The sequence below is a fragment of the Phascolarctos cinereus genome, unplaced genomic scaffold, assembly GCF_003287225.1.
Source record: "Phascolarctos cinereus isolate Bilbo 61053 unplaced genomic scaffold, phaCin_HiC Scaffold_726;HRSCAF=1367, whole genome shotgun sequence".
Classification (NCBI taxonomy): Eukaryota; Metazoa; Chordata; class Mammalia; order Diprotodontia; family Phascolarctidae; genus Phascolarctos; species Phascolarctos cinereus.
The window spans coordinates 103,818,533-103,842,708 of record NW_027556098.1 but is presented as its reverse complement, the minus strand read 5'-3'; the positions used below and the strand labels follow the sequence as shown (position 1 = coordinate 103,842,708).

The 24,176-nt window shown below is 36.4% G+C and overlaps 1 protein-coding gene across 1 annotated transcript; it reads right to left on the bottom strand.

Annotated features, from left to right (window-relative positions):
* Positions 1-23,953, bottom strand: ATP6V1A (ATPase H+ transporting V1 subunit A). The gene is given in 15 exon segments (XM_021007185.2): positions 1-2,613; positions 6,445-6,616; positions 8,059-8,153; positions 9,154-9,357; positions 9,973-10,036; positions 10,822-10,936; positions 11,035-11,157; positions 12,039-12,147; positions 14,892-15,054; positions 15,669-15,820; positions 16,328-16,465; positions 16,773-16,987; positions 19,514-19,642; positions 23,870-23,886; positions 23,888-23,953. Coding segments are annotated over 15 exon segments (1,851 nt in total). The 5' UTR covers positions 23,950-23,953; the 3' UTR covers positions 1-2,520.
* Positions 23,954-24,176: the final 223 nt, after the last annotated feature.

The following is a 24,176-nucleotide window of genomic DNA, read 5'->3' as shown; positions in this document are numbered from 1 at the left end:
TTACTTTAAATCCACTTTTTATTCTCTCATAGATGAACAATTATACACAACTTGTAACATAAAGGTAGTGAAATCTCAAGAAGAAAATGGGCAATATTTTTGCCTCATTCCTGAGGTGGGGAAGAAATTTTTTAATGGGCACAATGTGAGATTTAACACTGGAAAAAATACAAATTAAACTGGTTGAACTGGCTCCATCTGGCCAGGCACAGCACAATAAATACAGAACTGCATCATCTTTTTTTAAAAGATTATTTTAAGTTTACCACACCCCTATTAAAGAAATAAGATCAGTCTCCCTAATCTGAAATTCTATAACATGGTACAGTGGTGAAGGAACAACATAGATGAAGGATCATGGTTTCCATGACAACTTCTCATACTCATACATCAACATTCTTAAAAGGAGATGCAAACACGACATTCAGGTAACAATAAAATCTTGGTCACTCCTTCTTCATCACACCACTGATTACTGGCACAATCTCAGTTTGCCTGTTGGTTTATGGTAGGTTAAGGAAGAATTTTTGATGTATGGAAAATATGTTTTTAATTTCTGTTGGTCTTAGTGCCAATGGGTAGGAAGCCACATTGGAAGCAAACTGATTAAGCAGGACCATGAGGTCTAGAGGTCAACAATAATCCAATGCATAATTTCTCTTATCTGGCAGTATGTTGAAAAGGTTTCAAAAAAGTTTCATGGGAAGAACACCTTTCTTGAGCAGCAGGCCATCACAAGAATATGCAATCTGTAATGGATAAACAAGACTACAAGTATAACTTCAAATGATAGCACCTACCCTTAATAGGCCAACAAAAAGATACTGTCTGAAAATCAAACACTCTATCACGGAATAAAATAAATATGTTACTTTAACTGGGCTCTTACAACTATTTGAGACAGCTACAAGTGCTCCCTTCAAAGAACTCTCCCCCTTTCCTTCTAAAACCTATTAATTCTGAAGCAATAATGCCAGAACTTTTGGCAAGTGATAGTTAACGGCAAACTTGTTCTCAGAGTCTCGTTGTGGTTTTCCTTATGTACCCCACAATGAGCACATTTTAAAATTTGCAATAAGAGACAGGATGAAACCACCTCCTTTTTCAGATGACTTTTAGTATTTCTGTAGAGTGGAATGTAAAGGCCATTGTCACCAACACCTTTAGGGATTAGTAACAAACACAAGAATCTACTATTCCCATCAGCCCTACAGAATGGAGGGGGACCTTTGAAGTTATGTTGCTATGGCTACAAACAGACAATCTGGGGAATCTCTTGTGCCAGTAATGGGAAAAACCAGAGCCAGCATCACCAATCACGAGAAAGAAAATGCTCTCGAACAGGTTATTTTTCACAAACTGGCGAACAGATACTTTTTTTTTAAAACATGCATACAATGTGGTAGACAGGTAATCATTCCAAAAACGTGATTCTTGGGGCCAGGGTAGCATTTTTACAGTCAAATTTTTCCTTAACAGTACCAAATAGCCACAGAGCCAGCATTCTCCCTGCATCTTACTACTCATACATACTCTACAAAACTTGGTAGAGCTTAGGTCTCTAAAATGGTTGTCAAGGAAAGAAAGGGAGTAAGGGTGGCACATGTCCCTGATGATCACCTGAAGCACACTTTTAAAAGAAATTCATCATCAGTGCAGTACAACAGTTCTTGATGCAATATATTTACCTACAGAAACACAGCATGCTTTCAAAGTATGATGTTAATGGTAAGCTGGCAACCTGGCTCCCCCTCCCTTTTTTGGTACTGATTCAAATATTTTGTTGAGCCCCATATACACTTTCAATACACTCACCATACTTCAGGCACAACTGGAGAAACAGTGTAATTCTCCACAATTTTCTACAAATATTCCTGATTTTTATTAGTAGAAGCAACCCATAATTGGAACAATACTAATCAATCTCATTACTAAAAAAAAAAAAAGGAAACCACTAATTTTCTGCATAGTAGGCAACTAGCAAAATGCTAAGCTGCAAACACCCTCACCACAGAGAATAATGAGTCATTCCACATACTGGCTCCCTGTCAAAAGATACAGAGGCAAGGCCTTTCATGCCAAAATATCTGCTTTAAAAAAAAAAACAACAAACCTGTATACACTCCTGTCTGTAACTTGGGGAAAAGGAAAAATTAGGAGAAAGGGGGAAAGTCATCAAATCATCCTCTATCCAAGTTAATGTTAGTGTAGCCATTCCCACTTTATACCAGATATAGTCCCAGTGATTATATTCGACACTTCAGACAAAGAATCAGGGAGGCCCATCAAACACTGAAACCAAGGAATGTTTGTTTTATGTAAGACCTACCAAATATGACAGGAAAACAAATATTACACATACTCGCGCACACACACACACACACACACACACACACACACACACAAATGTACTGGTCTCAATGATGCACAATGAGGAAGAACAGGGGAAGAGATGTGGAATTTAAAGAGATAAGAACACATGAGCTGGTCGAAGGAAACGAGGAGAGAAGAAATACAGTTCTAGTCTTCCAGGCTTCGGAATGCATTCTGCATATCTTCATGAAGTTGAGCGTAGTCAGCCTTGATCTTAGCTTCACCGTCTTTTACTGGATCCTGAAAACAAGATGCATTAATTTAAACAACCTTGGAAGCCTCTCAGTATTTTTTGTAAGTTACAAGCATTTAATAAAACTTTGAATAAAGTCAGCACAAGTCATATAATTATCAAATGCTGTGCCCTTTTTGGCCGACTGTGAGATACATAAAAGGAAATGTGTTCTAACCAAAGAGAAACAAAAACCCCTTATTTTTGTTTTGGCTTCTGACTATATACATGCAAATTATGAGGTCTTATTCTTAACACTACTGGAAAGTATCGCTAACTACAGGTGTAGAGGACACTGGGTGCCAATGTCTGTCAAAAAGCAATAATGAATATAAAGATAGCATAGTTCATTGCTGGGCCTGTAAAACAGACTCTCTCCAAAAAAGACTGTAATCTAGAACTATACAATAGGAGTTTCAAAAGGACTATGTAAAATAAAAAAAAGGTTTAGTGTCACATACTAAAATTTAAATTCCTTAGCTTGGCATTCAAGGCTCCCACACTCTGATAGCACTCTTCCAGATTTGTTTCATACTACTTCCCTTTACACAACTATGCTCTGGCCAAACCAGACTAATCATAGTATCCCCATACAGATCTTGTAATTTCTTGCTTCTTTACCATTGCCCTGTTGACTATCCATTACTTCTAAGAAACCCATCTAATCTTCACTCCCTGCTCCCCTGACCTTGCCCATCCAGTTGGTGGTGACCATCACCCCTCAGGTTTCATGTATCACCCTCTCTCCATTAGATCAAGATTTCCTGAGCACCTATTATGAGTGAGTCATTAAGTGGGCCACAAAGATGAATAAGGGACACTACTTGTGCTCTAGGAGTTTACAGCCTAGAGGAGAAAAGATATTCATTTCGCATGTTATGCACATATCACACATTATTTTACATAACTGTTATTTTTGTATAATTCTGCACATAGCAGGCACTTAACAGTTGATGCTAGTCAACCACAACATCATTCAAAAATGCAACAGTTAACTATTATGCCACTTATTGTTTCTTAAGGTGATTTACAAAGGAAACTTATGAATTATATTTTATTATTATTTTACTTACATGTTTAATATAATCCACATATTGTTATATTTTTCATGATTGGTTTTTATTATGAATTATAATTATTTTATTATGAATTATAATTATTTTATTATGAACGTTAAACATCAACGTGACCATTTCAACACACAAAGAACAGAAAAAGGATCATAAAGGTAACTGTGAACTTAGACATTTTGAAACACACACACACACACACACACACACACACACATGCACACTCAATTTAAGAAAACAAAATTGTCCTGTCTGTCTGTTTCCCTGCTGAATATCTTTCTACCCTCCTCTTTGTTTTTAAAGAATATTTAACTGATGCTCTTTTTTTGGTATCACTATTACACCATTATTCATCAATTTCTCCCTTTTCACCCTTTGTTAAAACAAGTAAAACACCTAAAGTTTCCCATTTTCCCCTCTGTTAAATGAAATAACTCCGAAAAAACCTCATCTCCTTTTACCATCATTACCTGATATACCCAACATGCCACCCACTTTGTCTACTGACCTCCTGTGGCTGCACCACGTCCCTGCCTTCACTCTTACGCTCCAGTCCTCAGGGAAATTATACTTTATCTGTGACCAAGGAGCCTACACCAGCAGCTAGGCAAGCAAAATCCTTCGGTTTGTAGCATACCTACACTCCACCCTACCCCACCCCCACCCCCCTGGTTGTGACAAGGATCCTTCAGTACTCAACTCCCTCCATTCCTTTTTGTTTTGGGTGGAACTGAGTGAGTTACACAGGATGAACACGTGGATGGATTGTGATTAACATCACATCTCATGACAATCTTTTCCCAGAAATTTATCCATCTTCTATAAACTTCCCTATATCTGTTAACAGTATCATGATCCTTCCAGTCACCCAAATCCACAACCTTTGTGTCATCCTCAGCTTCTCACTGCACACATTCAGGGAACTGCCAAGTCTTGGAGATTCTATTTTCAAAGCAGCTCTTGCATTACTCCCTTCACATAGTCACCACCCTCATTCAGGCCCTAATCATATCACCTACAAAAGTCTTCTCATTGGTTTCCTTGACCTATGTCTCTCTCCATTCCAATCTTTCCTCCACACAACTGACTGACCTAAAAGTGCAGGTCTGATCATGAGATGAGACTGTCCTGGACACAAAACACTCCAGGATCAAATATCATCTTTATTTCAGTTCTCGTCTATCATTAATAAATAAGTAAACAGAGCTATATTGGGGTCCTTACCTAAATTACTGTAGCAGCTTCCTAATTGATTTCCTTGCCTCATGTCTCTCTTCACTCCAAATCATCCTTTAAACAGCCACCAACCTGATTTCCCTAAACCCTATCTCTGACCATGTCATATCTTCCTAATCAACACTCTAGTGGCTCTATACTACCTCTAAGATCACATCTATGTCCTATTTGGCAGTTAAAGCTTTTGACTACTTAGCCACACGTCCCCATACCCAGTCTTCTTTGCACTGGCTCTTTCCTATGCCTGGAACACTATCCTTCCTCACCCATCTCTCAAAATCTCTGGCTTCCCCTTGAGACTCAACTCGAATGCAATCTTTTACAGGAGGGCTTTCTGGGTCTCCTCAGCTGCCAGTGCTTTCTCATCCAAGGCTACCCTGTCCTGCTTTCTGTCTTACATAAGTTTATGTATGCACATATCAGCTCTTTTGAGGGCAGGGACTATTCATTTTTATCTTTCTTTCTCAAACAGTATAGTGAACACACAGCACTAGAATAAATGCCTGGTGGCTGATATACAACAAACATAAATTGGGAGGAAATTTGGTGCAAGGGGAGAAAACTAGACAGTTAATAGCTAGGTGACCATGGACAGATCACCTTTCAGAGACTCAGTCACTTCATCTACATAATGGAGCTAATAGTTATACCGACCTACATCATTAGGTTGTTGTAAGGAAAACACTTGACTAACTTTAAAGTGCTATATGTAAACGTGAGTTATTCTTATTAAAAATAATTATGGAGATGAAGTGCATAAGATCAATGAATTGACTAAATAATTTTTTTCTCCCTCTCCCTCCATGTATTTCATTTATTAATCCAAGACTTAGAGGAATCTTACATATTCAAAGGTAATGCCCTTAATTTAGCAATTGTAATAGTATAAAATGGAGTAGAGGCTATGTAATAGGGTCATATATTGGAAAGCATGCCTACAGTCTCGTAGAATGGGCAGAACCTAAGATGGAATAACATGATTAAGAAATTTAAATCCCAAAATGTTGGGCTTAAAGTTAGTTCAGGATGAAACTTAAGCTAATTCTGTTACTTTTTTTGTTTGTTTTTTAATTTAGATCTGTGACTTCAACAATGCAGGGAGATCTGGGTGTGGAACTCCTCTCTATAGAGGTAGATCAGTAATTTAGCTGTACTTTATCTTAAGAGAGTTGCCTGGGGCATAGAGAACGTAAGTGCCTGAAGTCACACAGGTAGTAAGTATGGTCTTCTTTAACTTACTCTTTTTCTTGCCTCAAATCTATTCTTAGTTTCCCAGTAACTAAGGCAAAAAGGGAAGCATATTATTAAATATGTACAAACATTTAAAATTTGATAACTGGAATTTCAACTGCTATATAATTTTTAGGCCTGCTCTAGTTTCCAGAACCTGGGTATATGGATATGGAACAAATTTGCATGTCTTAGACACAGTAATTAAGAACTTAGTTAGGATTTAGTATTTAAGACAAAAAAAAAAAGAAATTTCCTAGTAAAGAATACTGGGAAAACTCTCAAGAATACCGTATTACCTACCTTGAATTTCATAGAGGAAAGTTTATAGAGAATATCCCCCATATGTTCTCGGATAATGGCCCAGGTGATTTTATTATCACTCTGGGCAGTTGTTTCAACAGCTCTGCGTGCCATATCATAAAAAGCAATCATATTGGAGAGCATGCCTACAGTCTTGTAAAATGGGCAGAACCTAGGACAAATGGAATAACATGATAAAGAAATTTAAATCCCAAGATGTCGGGCTTAAAATTAGCTTAATATGAAACTTAATCCAAAAGATGTTAGAAGATGAGGTGAATTAGGAAAAAAGGAGGGAATTTTGAGCAACGCTTTCTCATGGCAAAAAAACTCAAGATGAATCAATTTCCTTTGTTTTCTACATAGTATGGTAGAAACATATTTGCAGATATCAAATAGAAGGAGAGATGGAATATTACTGCTAAAATTTAATTACTCTCTGGGGGCTTGTTCTGGTGCTCTGCAGTTTAAGAAGTAACTCAAATGATAATAAATGAGTGGTAAGGACTCCTTTGAGATAGATGGACAAGACTTAATGTAACAAACAAACAGCCCAGGCTTTAAAAAAAAATACAAGCTTCCCATAGGCTAATATGGGCTAGTTGCTTCAAAAACGTAACTTGTATCATTGCAAAATGCAATATAAATATGTGGTTGACAGAAACTTTATGGAATACAAAAAATATACAGGATAAGAAGGCCACATTCGCATCTATGGGCTATACTGGTAGAGGAACTATATCATACTGATTAGTATAAAGCATTTGTATCATCAACCTATTCTGACATCTATGGGTCACGTGCACGCTGTCATATGTTGGATTTTCTAATATTTCTGCTGCTGAAACTTTAATACATAAAACAACTTGCTTGCCCAGCAACTTTTCTATGGCTATGCTGTTATCTTTAGTTTTACACTTGGATGTTATTAGGGAATTAGAGAAGACAAATTTAAGGACCGTAGCTGTTAGAAAGGAAAAAAGGTCATGGTTAAGTCAAAGCTGCAGCAGAGATCATGACAAATGAAAACTAGAGATACCGAGTGTGTGAGTGTGAGTATGAGAGAGAGAGAGAGAGAGAGAGAGAGAGAGAGAGAGAGAGAGAGAGAGTGTGTGTGTGTGTGTGTGTGTGTGTGTGTGTGTATGACAGTGTGTTCATCCGTTTGCATACAGAGAGGAAGGGGTTTGAAGCTCCCAACAGAGATTTGGTAAAGAAGAACGAGAAACAGGACTTTTGGGGAAGTGAGGAGCCACAAAATAGGATAGCCATGAGTGGAGAAAGTGAAAATAAAGACCTTTAATTGTAACAAGGGAAAGAGGTGGTAAGCTTATGGTGAGGAAAAGTCTTTGGGAGAGGTAACAATAAATGATTCCAAAATTATCTTTGAGTCAGTGAAATGTCTCCTCAGAGAGTATTACCTGAGCAGTTAGGGTCCTGATGGTCGTAACTGGACAAATGAGCAATAGAAAAATGTAAGCTAAAACAGTAGGAAGGTATTTTTTCTACTCTTCCCACGATGGGATATACTACCACTGGTCACGCAGTAACTGATGAACAGAAAGGCTCTCACTGTACTAAAACAACAACAAAAGAATAGAAATCACCACGGCTTACTTGTCATAAGGAGTATATCCATTTTGCTGCAGGAAGTCATCTTTGATAAGTTTTGCTACCTCCAAGGTAATTTTATCTGTTTCTGCTAAAGAAGCCTATAAAATACAAGGCCCACAATATTTTAAATTGTAGAACAGATAACTGTAAATAAAAACATCATTTTAGTTGGATCTTCACAGCTGTTAATATGACAGCATGTGTAGTTAGGCACTCAATAAATTCCTTGAGATTGGATTCAAAATACCCTTTAGTACTGCTAAATGCTTCTCTCATCTTGGCATATTTATTAAGTAAACACTGTTTGAAGCTCAAATTTTTTATCTTAAAGGTACCCAAAAAAGAGTTCCAAATTACGGTTTGTCTGAAAAGCAGTGATAATGACAACAGTGGTCTCCAACTAAAATGGGGGGGAAAAAAGGTACTGATCTACTTTGAATACGGGTAAAATCACACAGAAAACAAAGTCCAAGTGGAAGGGAATTCAGTATTTTTAAAAAAAATTTCATATACAGTATTTTATTATTCTTAAAAGCTGACATATTAGCCTATTGAAGATTAATAAATGGATTACTTCTCTTAATTGCCTACTCCAAAGAAAGCTGCTGTCTACTGCTGCTTCTACATAGTTATGACAGTCTACCCACTTGAGTTTTCCTTTCAACCTTGTTCTTCATTATTTTTAAAAAAAATTATTAAAATAGCAGGTGCCTAATTTTCTAAGAATTTTGGTTCATTTTTATTCTGAACTTAACAAATATTTCTATATAAAAAAAGGAAGATTCTACATGAAATTATGAATTTCTACTATGTACAGCTGACTTTTCCATTCAAATATGCAATAAATCCAACACGTAATTTTCAAAACTGCTCTTTGTCCAAGTTCCCTCTAGCCTTTCTTCTCTTTTCTTTTGTGTACTTAAAAAAAAAAAGGATTCAATGACCTTGTTTACTTTTCAGCAATCCTATTGCTAGTCCCCTCTCCTTCCCCACAAGCAGAAAAAAGCATGACTCTCATGTCAGTAGGATAAGTCCCACCTATTCTCACACTGCTACCAAAATTTCACCACTTTCTAAACGTAGGTGTTAATAACATACCTTTCCTACGAGCTGCACAATCTCTGCCAGATCCTCTTCTTCCTGAAGGATCTCCTTAGCCTTGGTCCTCAGAGGCACAAACTCTGTAAAATGCTTGTCATAGTACTCATCCAAGGCACGCATGTACTTGCTGTAGCTGATCAGCCAGTTTACTGAAGGGAAGTGCTTACGCTGAGCCAGTTTCTTATCTAAGCCCCAGAACACCTGTCCAAAAGAACAATGTTTAAACCGTTCTTTAAAAAGCCTTCAAAACCAACTCATTTTTATATATGGAGTCCCACCACACATTAATGGTTCCATTATGGATTGCAAATCGCATAATATGGTCACATTTGTATAACACCATCACTTGCCTGTTTGAAAATATTCCACACACTCCAGTCATATTTAGGCAATAATAAAGGCCCATGTGATAGGGGTAATCAATTCTCCAACGATGAATATTTGTAAACATTTTACATATATATTCATAAAATACAACCAGAAAGGCTTTTGGATAGCAGATACAAATTTTACAACAAATATTTTATGTGAGAACAATAATTTTCCTAACTTTTATCTACCCTTCACAATAGACTCATGTAATAAGGGAAAAAACAGGCCTTATACTGGTTTAAATATAAAAAGGCTCTCTATCTACTATGCCATACATCCTGAATATTAGTGATGTCCAACATAAGGAATGTTTCTGAAAAGTATTTAGAGTAAATCTGGTTATTCACTAAGGTTCATGCTTCATAGATAAATTTGAATAACACCCTTAAAGTCACTAGCACAAAGAAAATGATCCAATGTTGGTTCTACCAAAGAACAACATACCTGAACAATACCAAGAGTGGCAGATGTGACAGGATCGGAGAAGTCACCACCAGGGGGAGAAACACTAAGCAGAAAAATCAAAGAGAAAAACAAGTTATTACAAACATCCATGGGAAGAATTCACACACACTCAGAGAAAGCAACATGGAAACACTGTGAGAAGTGACTACTAGGATTTTATCATAAGAATGTTATTAAAATAAAAAAGATGTATCAAAATATTCATAATAGCTTTATTTTCTGGAAAAACTAGAAACAGTTTATATGTCCAATGATTGGGGAATGGATAAATTGTCCTGTGTCACTGTAAAGGAATATTATGCACCATAAAAATGACAAAAATGAAAGCTAATAAAGACATACAGAAAGACATGTTGAATTAACAGAAAGAAAACAACATAGACTACAACCATATAAAAGTAAATGTTAGAAAATCTGATAAAAGATTACAAGATATAGAGCAATTAAGATTTCATGGTAATTATTTTGATAAAGCTATACTGTATATTTCCTTTGGCTACTGATAAATTGGTTTTACAGGTCACCTACTATGTTTTAAGTATGTGAGACTATAAGACATAGGTCAAAACAGAATGAAACAAAAATTGAATGGGACACTACATACACCCAAATGGTCAAGACTGAGTATTTTAAACAAAACCAAGAGCTGACAAATTTAGTACATTTTTATTTCGGCAATTAGTGGCATGATATGTACAAGTCCATCTAACAGTTCCAAAAGTCACAAAGCAGTGACAAGACATCATAGAGTTTAAATGTAATGAACATCTGAAAAACAAACAAAAAACCCAAACCCTTTTATTTGAAGAATAGAATTTGTACACTTACGCTCCAACAATGCTGACACTTCCTTCCCTTTCTGGGTTTCCGAGACATTTTACTCGGCCAGCTCGCTCATAAAAAGAGGCTAAACGGGCACCAAGATATGCAGGATAGCCACTGTCTGCAAAATCAGGAAAGAGAGTCAGTCTTTTTAAAAACTGAAACACATTCATACACCAAAGTGTTTGGATTAGATTAAAAAGTAATATGATGACTCACCAGCAGGCATTTCAGCTAATCGACCTGAGATTTCTCTAAGGGCTTCAGCCCATCGAGAAGTAGAGTCAGCCATCATACTGACATTATAGCCCATGTCACGGAAATATTCAGACAGAGTAATTCCTGGATTTGAGGGGTGAAGGGGGAAAGAGTTATAAGGCTAATGAAATGCCACCAAAGTCTTTTTATTCAGAAGAGTACAAAAATTGTAAAGCAACAAATACAGATTAAGAACATGGTGAAAACTCTCCATGTTCTTTATAGTGCCTCAATGAGAGCCTGAAATGATTTTTATTTAGGAAGGAAGGAAACAAGCATTTATTAAGCATCTATGATGTGTCAGGCTAACAAGCTCTATCTCATTTGATCATCACAACATTTTCAAAAGGGCTATCTGAACATGGATCAAAAAAAATTTCAGCCACAAACATTTAAAATATACATTAACATTCTAACAGTATGTATATCAAATTAGACACTTTCAAAAAAATAACAACCACAAATATTTTGTGGGAGGTCTCAACACAAAACTGAAAAAGATAACAAGTGCTAGCTACTCTGTTATTTAGATCTCCTGTAAATGTTCACCACATTAATATTCATTTTGATACTCTGATAGCTTTTTAGAACAGCAAATATGCCTTTTGGCTACCAACTGTACTGTTAAAAAATTTACCTTAAGTATATTAACTTAAGAAATTCTGTTTTAAATGATTAACACTCAAAAAAAAAAAGAATTATCAATTTGCTGAGAGCCATTACATTTGGCTTTTGATTTGTCACCAACACTGTGTGTTACACGTATAAGCCCATAAGCCAAAAATGTTAGTAAGCAGAACCAGGCACAGAGGAAAATATGAAAGGCTCAAATTTCATACATTTTTTAAAAAACCCATACTAATAGAGTTTGGATATAGAGGGATGAAAGAAAAATCAAAAAGAGAAGGTTAAGACCTAGCACTAAATCTTTTGAGAACAGATGAAGAATATGTTATTGGACTCACCAGTGTAAATAGAAGCTTCTCTAGCAGCCACAGGCATATTGGAGGTGTTAGCCACCAAAGCTGTTCTCTTCATGATAGACTCCACCTTCCCATCCACTTCCATCGTTAGCTGCAAAGAAAGAATCTGTTTAGAATTCTCCTAATTTCTAAGTCAGACTGAGTCACCCATTGAAACAGATTTTATCTTAGAAAATTTCACATATAAGTATCATTCATTCATTATTCATTCAGTCTGAGGACCTGGGTTTGAATCCCAGCTCTCCAGGGAAGGTGAACAAAGTCACTTGCAACTTTCTGGGCCCTAATTTCCCCCTCTGTGAAACGAGAGGGCTGGACCAGAAACTGTAATCACTACCACTAATGTCCCTTTATGGCTCTGATCTTGTTATCCACTCTGCTGCTACCTTCGGCAAGTTACCCTCTCTCTCCCTAGGCCCCAGCTTCCTCTTCTATAAGAGCAGGAGGCTGGACTGTATGATTTCTAAGTTTCTTTCTTGCTCTAAACTGTGATTTTCACAACCAAGTATTACCTATTAAATACTCTGCTGGGGCACCTACATGCTGTATTCATGTCACCAGGAAGCTAATGTACTTTTCAAATTGTCCAGTAATAACAGAAAGCCGTAGTTTATTGACCTTGTAGGATACAACTGAGCAGCACACTGGAGAATCAAGAATGGTGTTGGGTATAAGGCCAAGACGGCCATGGACCTAGTACAAGGTATTTTAGCCCTTGGAAAGCTAGAAGGACTCAAGTCATAGCAGCCTTTGTCTTTAACACGGTCTGACAAAGTGGACACTGACAATATCATCTTATTAATAAAATGAAGAATATCTGAAAGCTCCTAAACACTCTTCTGTTTAAACAGAGATAACTTTTTTGGTTTTTTTTTTCTTCTTTAGATTTATATAATCTTACTTTTCAATGAAATTAAGAACTGACCAAGCATTTCACAGGTTATAAACCATATGACTTTAGATCAAGAGTACATTATTTCAGCATGATCTCTCATTCTGCCAAATTTTTAAAAATATGTTCTTTTTTCTTTCTACTTTGTTTTACTGTTTCTTTCTAAAATTTTAATTTTTATTATTTTTTCCCACTTAATAGTATTTTATTTTTTCCAATTGTTTTCCACATTCACTCTTACAAGATTTTGAGCTCCAAATTTTTGCCTCCTTCCCTCTCTCCCTTCCTTCCGCCCTCCGCAAGATGGCAAGCAATCCGATATAGGCTATACATGTACAATCACATTAAACATATTTCTACATTAGTCATGTTGTGAAAGAAGGATCAGAATGAAAGGGAAAAAACACAAGAAAGAAAAAAAAATGAGAAAACAATATGCTTCAATCTGCATTCAGACTCCACAGTTCTTTCTCTGGATTTGGATAGCATTTTCCATCATGAGTCATTTGGAATTGTCTTACATCATTGTATAGCAGAGAAGAGCTAAGTTTATCATAGTTGATCATCACACAATGTTGCTGTTACTGTGTACAATGTTCTCCTGGTTCTGCTCACTTCACTCAGCATCTGTTCACGTAAGTGGGTTTTTCTGAAATCCACCTGCTTACCATTTCTTATAGTACAATAATAATCCATTACTAATATGTTCTCTTTCTTTTTTGCTGTTACTGTGTACAATGTTCTCCTGGTTCTGCTCACTTCACTCAGCATCAGTTCACGTAAGTGGGTTTTTCTGAAATCCACCTGCTTACCATTTCTTATAGTACAATAATAATCCATCACTAATATGTTCTCTTTCTTTTTTTAGGCTATACATATACATTCCTATTAAACATATTTTCACATTAGTGATGTTGTAAGTGAGAATTAGAACCAATAGGAAGAATCACCAGGAAGAGGAAGCAAAACTCAACAGAAGAAAAAAAATAGCAAACAGTTTGCTTCGATCTGCATTCAAACTCCGTGGTTCTTTCTTTGGATATGGATAGCATTTTCCATCGCAATCTGCCCAATTTTTGGAAGACATTTATTTATCATGCCTCCTTTAGGATAAGCTGATCACCTGAAATCTCATTATGACGTTGGGAGACTGTTAACACCTTATCTCTTTCAGTTGCTTCTCCTTTGGTTTCGATAAACTTCTCCCAAAGCCTTCCTTAATAGAGGGCTCAGAACTTTCATGGTAACTCTCCATTTCCATCATCATCTTTGGTTTGATTCCACTGAAAATCCCTCTCTCCCTCCCCCTTCTCAGTTTCCTTTTGTGTTTTGTCTCTTTCTTTCTACTGTAAACTCTTCAAGGGCAGGTACTGTGTTTCTTTTTCTTATTTTTTTTATCCCCAGCAGTTAACACAGTGCCTGCCTGGAACATAGTATGCACTTAATAAATGTTTGCTGAATTGAACTGGTGATTATACACCATATTCACCCTTATAAATATCCTACAGCATAGTCATATTAACAGCCTCCTCACAAGTCTCCTGTGAAAAATGCAACTGCCTTCCTCACTTAATTAAAAAAATGGATTATTTACTTGAAAATAAATCTATTAAGTTGCACATATTAAAGAACACTCAATATCAAGTTCACAAGTAAAAATTTTGTAGTTGTCTTTTATTATCTTTTTACTAAGAACTGAAAATCATCACAAATTCTAGTGTTTTCTTTGCTGTAAATAATTCGAAAAAAACCCAAACAAAAAAACCATAATCTTTCCCTTGAACTTATTTCCTAAGTGGAAATTCTTCACTTTGCTGAAAGCTAAGGGGTCTTTTTTAGTCTTGGGGGTCCCAGCTGCTATAGTGCTACATTAATTACAATGACCATTCAGTAGCAGGGTGTCTCCCAAGCATTATATGATGTTCCGTCTTGTGGTTACCAACCTCTGGGAAGTCTCTGAGTACTTCAGACATTTCATTTCCTCTTTCTCCACAACCCACATAGATGATCACATCACTGTTGGAATACTTTGATAAAGACTGTGATATCACAGTTTTTCCACAGCCAAAAGCACCAGGGATAGCAGTAGTTCCTCCTTGTACACATCTGGACAAAGAAAATGGGTTCTAGATTATTTACTTTATAGTGAAGCAAGAAAACCATATATATGGCAATACAGCACTTCTATTTCTAAGAAAGTAAAAATACTAGATAATGAAAAAAGCTTTTTCCTTTTTTAAAAAAAGTATTTATAGAGGAAATCACTTTCATTAGATAGTTTGGAGGAACTTTAAAAAGAGGACTGCAATGCTTTTTAGACATGATTTTTTTTTCCAGGAAATTTTATAAAACACTCTACTTTTGAATCTGGGAAAGCATAATTTATTCTAATACAGGGCATAGTAGGAAAAAGTTCTACTACCTGGAGATGGGACTTGGGTTTAAATCCCATTCATGACATTACTGGCTGTAATACCATGGACAAAACATTTTTAACCTTTCTCAGTCTCAGTTTCCTAATCTGTAAAATGGGTGGCATTATCATCATTTACCTCCCCAGGTTCATGTGAAGATCACATGAAAATAGATGTATGGCATTTAGAAAACTTAAAACTGTTTTCTAAGGGTCTGCTCCTGTTAGTAATGGCACGTGGATAACCCATGGCAAGATTAGCACAAACAATCCCAACCAGGGACTAGCCAACACAGAGTGTGCTTACGGGAAAAGGGCATCGAGGACTCGCTGGCCAGTTAACAAAGGGTGATTGGCAGGCAACTTCTCTGTGACAGGACGGACTTGACGGACAGGCCACACTTGGACCATGGTGAACTTCTCTTTTACTCCCTCAAATTCAAGCTCTAAGACAACATCCTATAAGAGGACAACAAAATTTCCTATCAAATTGAATGTTTCTTATTCTAACTGTAACAAAATGATAAATTACAACATTTAATCTAAGTATCTGACATACCTCAACAAGAGAACCATGATAAATTTGAACATTAAACTATAGTTTTTAGAAAAAGTTTCATCCCCGTTATATGCTCATACCATTATATAATTAGGTACATAAATAAACAGATGAGAAGAAAGCAAAGTCTGCTGGATTCCCATAGGAACAGAACATCAGGAGGGCAGAGTTTAAGAGAGGAAAATGAACAAGAAATTTCTCCTCTCTCTTAATCAAGCCAAATAAGAATATACTTTGTAGCCCTTATTCCAAGACAAACCCTGCTAAAAAGTCCTAATTAAAATAAGAATTACAGGAATTCTTCCCGAAGTTTAAGTTTTAATTAGTTAAGGTGAGCATGACATGGAGACAAACATGACACGGAGATATAAGAATTATATCCTTCAAAATGTTTGAAAGATACTTACTGAGGCATCATAGTTGCCAGGTGGAGCAAGGTATGTCACTGTACCTCGGTTTCGGGGTGGTAGCATAATTTTATGTTTGATGAGAGAGTTCTCGTTTACTAATCCATAAATGTCGCCACCAGTGATATGACTGCCAACCTAGAAAACACATAGTTGTTTTATTAATTTTATAACAAATGCTAATCAGTTCACCTCCACTGGCATAATCCTGAGGTCTTGCCTAATTTGTAAGTACATCACTACTACCATTTCACTGAATATGGCTGCTATAAAAAACAGAAAAATTCAAAATATATGTTGTGGTTTATTTGGGATTATACAATAATCACACAGAATCTCCTAGTGTTACTTCCTTCATTCCAACCTCTTCTCCCTTCTAGCTATAAACTCTAAGATCTTCTTTGCAGAACCATTAGAAGATCTTGGTCACTGAGCCACAACGTACCCGAAGGTTTTTAGAAGGTGCAAAATCCCATTTGATATCTCTGCTAAGAGCAGATACATTTACACCTCTGGGAATGTAAATGCTTTGAGTTTGATGGCTGATGTCTGACAAAGGCCTCTGAATGCCATCAAAAATGGCTCCCATTATGCCAGGACCTAGCTCCACAGAGAGGGGTTTGCCAGTCCGAAGTACTGGATCACCAACAGCTACACCAGCTGGAAACAATAAGCTAAGGAAAAACCTGACATAAAAGTTTTAACAGAAATAAAGCACTATGCTGCAATACATAGTGTACATACATATTACAAAATGCCGAAGTACTATATTACAGCAGAAACAAAACTATGAATGATGGACACATACTTTAAAGTTTAATATTGGTGCCTAAAGTCAAGTCCAGTTCTTAGAAATAAGTTCAAAATTCACCAATTAAAGATAATACTTAAGAATCTGGAAGTGATTTATATGAGCAAAGAGATGAAAACCACAGAAAAATGGAGGTAATGAAGTAAAAAATTCAGAAACTGACTGAAAACTGATAATGATAAAATTCATATATTTTACAACTCCTAGTTTCATAGCTTTTTCCTATAGTACATTTTCTGAATCACCATACTTTGAGCTATAGTTTCCTAAAAACGTATTAAATGTTTACTATTTGCAAGGCTTTTTTTAAAAAAATTAATTTATTTTGAGTTATCAACAATCACTTCCATAAGCTTTTAAGTTTTAAATTTTTCTTCCTCTCCCTGCCCACCTCCCCCCCAAGACGGCACACAATCTGATGTAGGCCATACACATACATTCCTATTAAACATATTTTCACATTACTCATGTTGTAAGGAAGAATTAGAACCAACAAAAGGAACCACAAGAAAAAGAAAACAAAACAGAGGGAAAAAAAAAACCAAACAGTATGCTTTGATCTGCATTCAAACTCCATAGTTCTTTCTTTGGATGTGGATAGCATTTTCCGTCATGAGACTTTTGGAGATGTCTTAGATCCTTGCATTGTTGAGAAGGACTAAGTCTATCAAAGTTAGCCATCGCACAATGTGGCTGTTACTGTGTACAATGTTTTCCTGGTTCTGCTCACTTCACTAAGCATCAGCTCATACAAGTCGTTTCAGGTTTTTCTGAAGTCTGCCTACTCATCATTTCTTACAGCACAACAGTATTCCATTACATTCATATACCACAACTTGTTCAGTCATACCCTAATTGATGGGCAACCCCTCAATTTCCAATTCTTTGCCACCACAAAAAAATTTGCTATAAATATTTTTGTACATGTGGGTCCCTTCCCAATTGATATATGGTCAAAGGATATGAACAGGCAGTTCTCAGATGAAGAAATTAAAGCCATCTATAGTCATATGAAAAAATGCTCTAAATCACTATTGATTAGGGAAATGCAATTAAAACAACTCTGAGGTACCACATCATACCTGGCCAACATGACAAAACAGGTAAATAATAAATGTTGGAGAAGATGTGGGAAAACTGGAACACTAAGGCATTGTTGGTGGAGTTGTGAAATGATCCAACCATTTTGGAGAGCAATTTGGAACTATGCCCAAGGGGCTATAAAAATGGGCATACCCTTCCACCCAGCAATAGCACTTCTAGGGCTGTACCCTAAAGAGATCATAAAAACGGGAAGAGGACCCACATATACAAAAATATTTACAGCAGCTCTTTTTGTGGTGGCAAAGAATTGGAAATTGAGGGGATGCCCATCAACTGGGGAATGGCTGAACAAGTTGTGGTATATGAATGTGATGAAATACTACTGTGCTATAAGAAATGATGAGCAGGCAGACTTCAGAAAAACCTGGAAAGATTTGGATGGACTGAATGTATTGTATCAGTGAAGTGAGCAGAACCAGGAGAACATTGTATCCAGTAACAGCCACACTGTGTGATGACTAACTTTGATAGACTTAGCCCTTCTCAGCAACGCAAGGATCTAAGACATCTCCAAAAGTCTCATGATGGAAAATGCTATCCACATTCAAAGAAAGAACTATGGAGTTTGAATGCAGATCAAAGCATACTATTTGCTCTTTTTTTCTTCTATTTTGTTTCCTCTTTCTTGTGGTTCCTCCTATTGGTTTTAATTCTTCCTTACAACATGACTAATGTGGAAATATGTTTAATAGGAATATATATGTAAAGCCTATATCAGATTGCACACTGTCTTGGGGAGGGAGGTGGGAAGGAAGGGGGAGAAAAATGTAAAACTCAAAGGCTTATGGAAGTGACTGTTGATAAATCAAAATAAATTAATTAAAAAAATTTTTAAAAAAGAGGGGAAAAAAAGGATTCTCCCAGAGAAATAAATATTATTGTATATTACTAACATTCATTTACATGGTTATTGGTTTGACTGTTTTCCTTAACAATGTCATCATGCTAACTCTAGGTTTAGAATACAATTTAAAACCAAATTTTTTCATTTGAAGAAACAGGCAATTTCTTACAAATCTTTCTGGAGAAGATAGTAACTCCCTATTTCTAGTGCTTTTCCCTTTTCTAGCAGCTGCTTCCTTTCCCTTTGTTCCCCCAATCTATTTTGCTACATGTTGGAGGAGGGTTTTGTGTGTGTACATGTATTTTTAAATATCCTGCTTCGGATTTTGTAAATTAAAATCTGAAAACCATATCTGCTGCTTTTGCCTTTGGCAGAAAATTCTTGATATTGAGAAAAGAGCAGTGCTGTCTATTAACAAGAAGGATACAGGTTTCTTCATACACCTGGAGAGTGGCCATCTCACCTTCCAACCGAATAATTTCTCCAACCAGTTCACTATGGCCCACTCTTACCAATTCATACATAGCTGCACCGGCCATGTTACAGGCAGTGACCACTGTAATAAAAGAACAATTGTCACGTACTTTTATTTAAAATTAAAATATATTTCAAGAGTATACAGTTGAAACCAAAGCTAAACACAACATAATTTTATTCCTTGTGCTTAAAGAAGCAAAGCAGCCACGGTGGATCAAGGAACATTTATAATAACTAGACATAAAAACTCACTTTCAGGGGCATAAGGAAACGGACAAATAACATTTGTTGAAAAGATCCTTTAGATAATGTATATGAAGGTACTTTGAAAAGTAAAAAGTAAATGATACAAACTCTACAAGTATAATTAGTATATATTATAGTTAATATCTGGCAATGGTTAAGAAAAAGGGTATTCTACTTAATGGAGATGAATTACATGCAAGGATTGCCAATTTTCAGAGAATTAAAATATGATAAAAACAGAAACTGAAGCTATCCTACAGAGCTTCAGGTGGTAGGATGCTAGACTATTCTATTACCAACATTTGATGTGAAATAGGTCCTTCTGATTAAAGTAGCACCTCAACATAATGACCATAATGATCCAGGTACCTGGATAAAGTCTGAATCCACTAATATACATAGGCAAGACAAGACTGCCAAATAAACCAAATTGATAGGCTGGTTGTTTTGATTTTGTGGGAAGGGAGGAGAGGAGGAAGAGACCTGTTTTTTCAGATCTAAACTGAAGTAAGCCTGGTTAGTATTAGGCCTACTGGTACATTTGGTTAAAACTACATAATAGTGAACATTCAAGGAGGAATTATTGTAAAACCTAGGTTTAATATGAACATTTTAATTAACTGTAAGGGTACCACACTATCAGTTATGAAAATAATCACAGATGCTGGTAATTAGTCTAAACATCAAGTATGAAATCAAAAATTAAATATCAGCCCCTGCTAATCTGGATACTAATACTCTCATTACAATGAACAAGAAGCATCTTTTTTTTTTAAAGTATGAACCAAAGACAAAAATTTTGATATAAAGATAAGAAAATAGAGGACTGTATGTGAACACATGAACTTATTTAGGCAGTTTATGAGGTAGTAATAAAACTGTTTGTATCCCTCTTCGAACTTTGCTTTCATGTGGTTTGTCCTTTTTGGCATCTCTATCACCATCCACTAACTCATTCCACCAATACAATCTGTCCCACTCCCAATAAATAACACATAAATAAATAACAAATCAACATGTTGATCACATCTGAAATGTGTGGGAGAGAAGTATTTTACAAAAGCAAAGCTACTCATGAGAAACAGTTTCCAGAGATGGATGTGATTATATAAAAACGTTTAAATTCATATAACAAACACAACAACTAAGTAACCTTATAAAAGAACACGAAAAAATTTAAAGTCAATGCTTCACCTGGTTAGTAATAAAGGGCAAGGGAAAACATACTAACTTTTCCAGTTTACTCAAACACTGCCTATTATGTACATAGTACTGTACCTAATAACTTCTATTTTCGGATCTAGCTAGAGATGACAACCTAGAGCTGAAGGAACCTTCGAGGTCACTTGGTTCAATCCCCTCATTGTATAAAAGAGGAAACTGAGGCCTAGGAAAGTTAAATGACTTGCCCAAGATCATGGTGGCAGTAACTAAGTGTCAAACATGGGGTTTGAATCTAGGTCCTCTGACTAATAAAGTTGGTCGGTGCTCTTTCCACTGTGTCCCACTCCACTGTGTAAACTTGTTGTTTTCTGTCTTTTGGAATCCAAAGGCATTTCTTCTTGACAAAGAAAACAGAAGCAAAATATGAAATGAATGGCCGTTTTCTTTCAATTGTCTGCTATCATTGTGCCATCCACTTCCTCCTTTCTAGTATTCTTATACCTCATTTCCTCTTACACATTCCACAATTCAGCCATACTGGGCTTTGTTGCCCCTCAAACACAATACTATATCTTCTCTACCCCAGATGCTAGAGCCATCAATTCATGGAGAGAAGGTTGCTGATTCCAGCTATGGACTATCTGTTATATTATTTTCCATTTCCCCTAAGTTATTTCATCATGTCCTGAGATCTATAGGCTCAACTAAGTTTTCTTTCTCTAATGCATTTATAAGGACAAGTGGATATTATGTTTCTGGAGCTGTCTATCACATAATGAATGTGGTTGATGGCATCTTCTGCTTCTGTTTGTAATTTATGCCTTTTAAAACTTCTATCAGAGCTCTTTTCAATTTGCCCCATGTTTAATGAGTTGTTTTCAGAAATTTTGTTTCTTTGGTGACACTTCTTTAGCCTTTTTAGGTGAGGTGAGAGGGTCTAGAGGAATAAGGTTCATAGGATTTAGCTAAGCACAGAGTATAAGGGAAAGCATGCCAGGCAGTGGAAACAATAACCAAGAAATAGGAGCAAGGACAGGTATTGTGTATGTATAAGGAAGACTATGAGGAAGTTGGTGTCAGTGGAGCAAGAATTCATGTTAGAAGTATAATGGAACCAATTTAAAACCTTGTTTTAAATTTCTGTTAAAATCTTGTATTTCCTACAAAGCATAGTTAATTTAATTAGAGCTATTCTGAAAGATCTCTGACAGCAGAAGTTTTTTCTCTTTAGCACAAAGAAAGATAAAATTTATCAGGGACTCAAAAATTAGGTTTGTTGAATTAAACAGGGATGAAACACTAACACAGAGGATCTTTTGAGCATGAGAGCTGGAAGGAACTGTAGCATAATTAACCTATGTCCCTTTGTGGTCTGATCTGGAAATCTAGAAATGGAAACTAAAACCTGCCTTTTAATTAGCTAAAATAGACCACGCCTGGCAAATATATTACAGTCTAGGGATACTTTGATGACAAAAAAGTAAGGCCAAAGGTTGAAGACAAGCTGTTAGGGTCTTTTATTTTAGGCAAAGAAATACGATATATTGGTAAAATACATAATTAAGGCATTTCAACAACAAGGTATTTGACAGTTTCCCATGATAACCTTGTGGAAAAGACTGAGAAAAGTGGATTGTATAACTCTATAGTAAGGCTGACTTACATTAAATATTCTGAGGAAAACATGATGCCCTACAGTTTGGTACACTGTCTTCACAGTGGCTTATGTCAAAGAGACCATGGGGAAAGGGTATTTTGGCTGATTAACTCAGTATAAATCAATATTATGATTCACCTCCTCCAAACCTATTAAGGCCTTAAAACCTTGGCAGCAGCTAGATGGCAATGTGGACAGACTTTCCTGGAGTCGAGTCAGGAAGATCTAAGTTCAAATCCAACTTCAGACACTGTGAGACCTTGAGAAAGTAAATCACTTTACTTTGTCTCAATTTCCTCATCTGTAAAATGGGACCTATCTCCCTGTTGTGAGGATCAAATGAGATAATATATTTGAAGCACTTAGCTTAGATCTGGAAGGGAAGGTAATGCAGCTAACACTCTGCTCCCCACTAATTTCCACCCTGGAACCTCCAAAAAGAAGAGAGCTGAATAGTTTTGTCAGAGATGGGACTTTTCCTATATAAAATGGAAAGCTAGGAAGTCAACTTTGGAAAGAGCTGCCAAGTAATCACTCAGGACAAAAAGAACCCTCTTACTGTTTCCATCTAGTTGTAAGGTAAATCTTCTAAGGATTGCTTTGTTCTTTACCATCTGTATTCCTAGCACTTAGTACAGCGCCTAATATACAGAAGTGCCTAATAAATGCCTGATGACTGACTGGCCATGTAAGTCTTATGAATAGGCTTCTTCCTTTCACCTTCTCTACTGTACATGGGTTACCACATAATCAATTAATATGAGGCATTTGCCAACACATGGAGGAAATGAAATAGGTAGAAGAAAACCTATTAAACTGCTTTATTTCAAAACTTCTCCAATTCATAGGGCCCTAATTCCAATTGCTGTGATAAGTGACCCTCATTTTAATAGCTGAATAATTTTGAAGGTTCCAATTTTGGGGGGGAGGGGTGCTAGGCAATGGGGTTAAGTGACTTGCCCAAAGTCACACAGCTAGTAAGTGTCAAGTGTTTAGTCTGTGGCCGCATCTGAACTCAGTTCAAGACAACAGAAAAAGGTTACATGAGTGTACATAATTACTGCTATAAAAGTATGGGGGGAAAGAGAGATCACTGAAAGGCTAAGGTGGTTAGGGAAAGACTGACAAAGTAAAGGTATGGGCTGGTTCTTGAGAGGATGCCAAACATGTCTACCTGTCAGTGTTCCATGCATTTATATAAGAACAAACTCACCAAAGAAATGAAGCAGCAGCACTTACCAGGTCCTGAGACGCCATACATAACCAATCGCACTTTCTTGCTCTTCATCACGGATTTTGGGTAGTTGGGAGAAATTCATCTTGTTAATTTATCTATATAGAACAAAACAAACAAACAAATGGGATTTAGAGTTGAAAGGCTCTGAGACACCACTCAGTTAAACTCCTCATTTTACAGATGGGGAAACTAAGGCTCATAGAGGTGCCATCACTCACCCAAGGCCACCAGAGAACTAAGGAGCAGACTGAAGATCTGAACCCAGGTACCCTAGCCCCACATTTTTTTTTTCACTAGAACACTGATGTC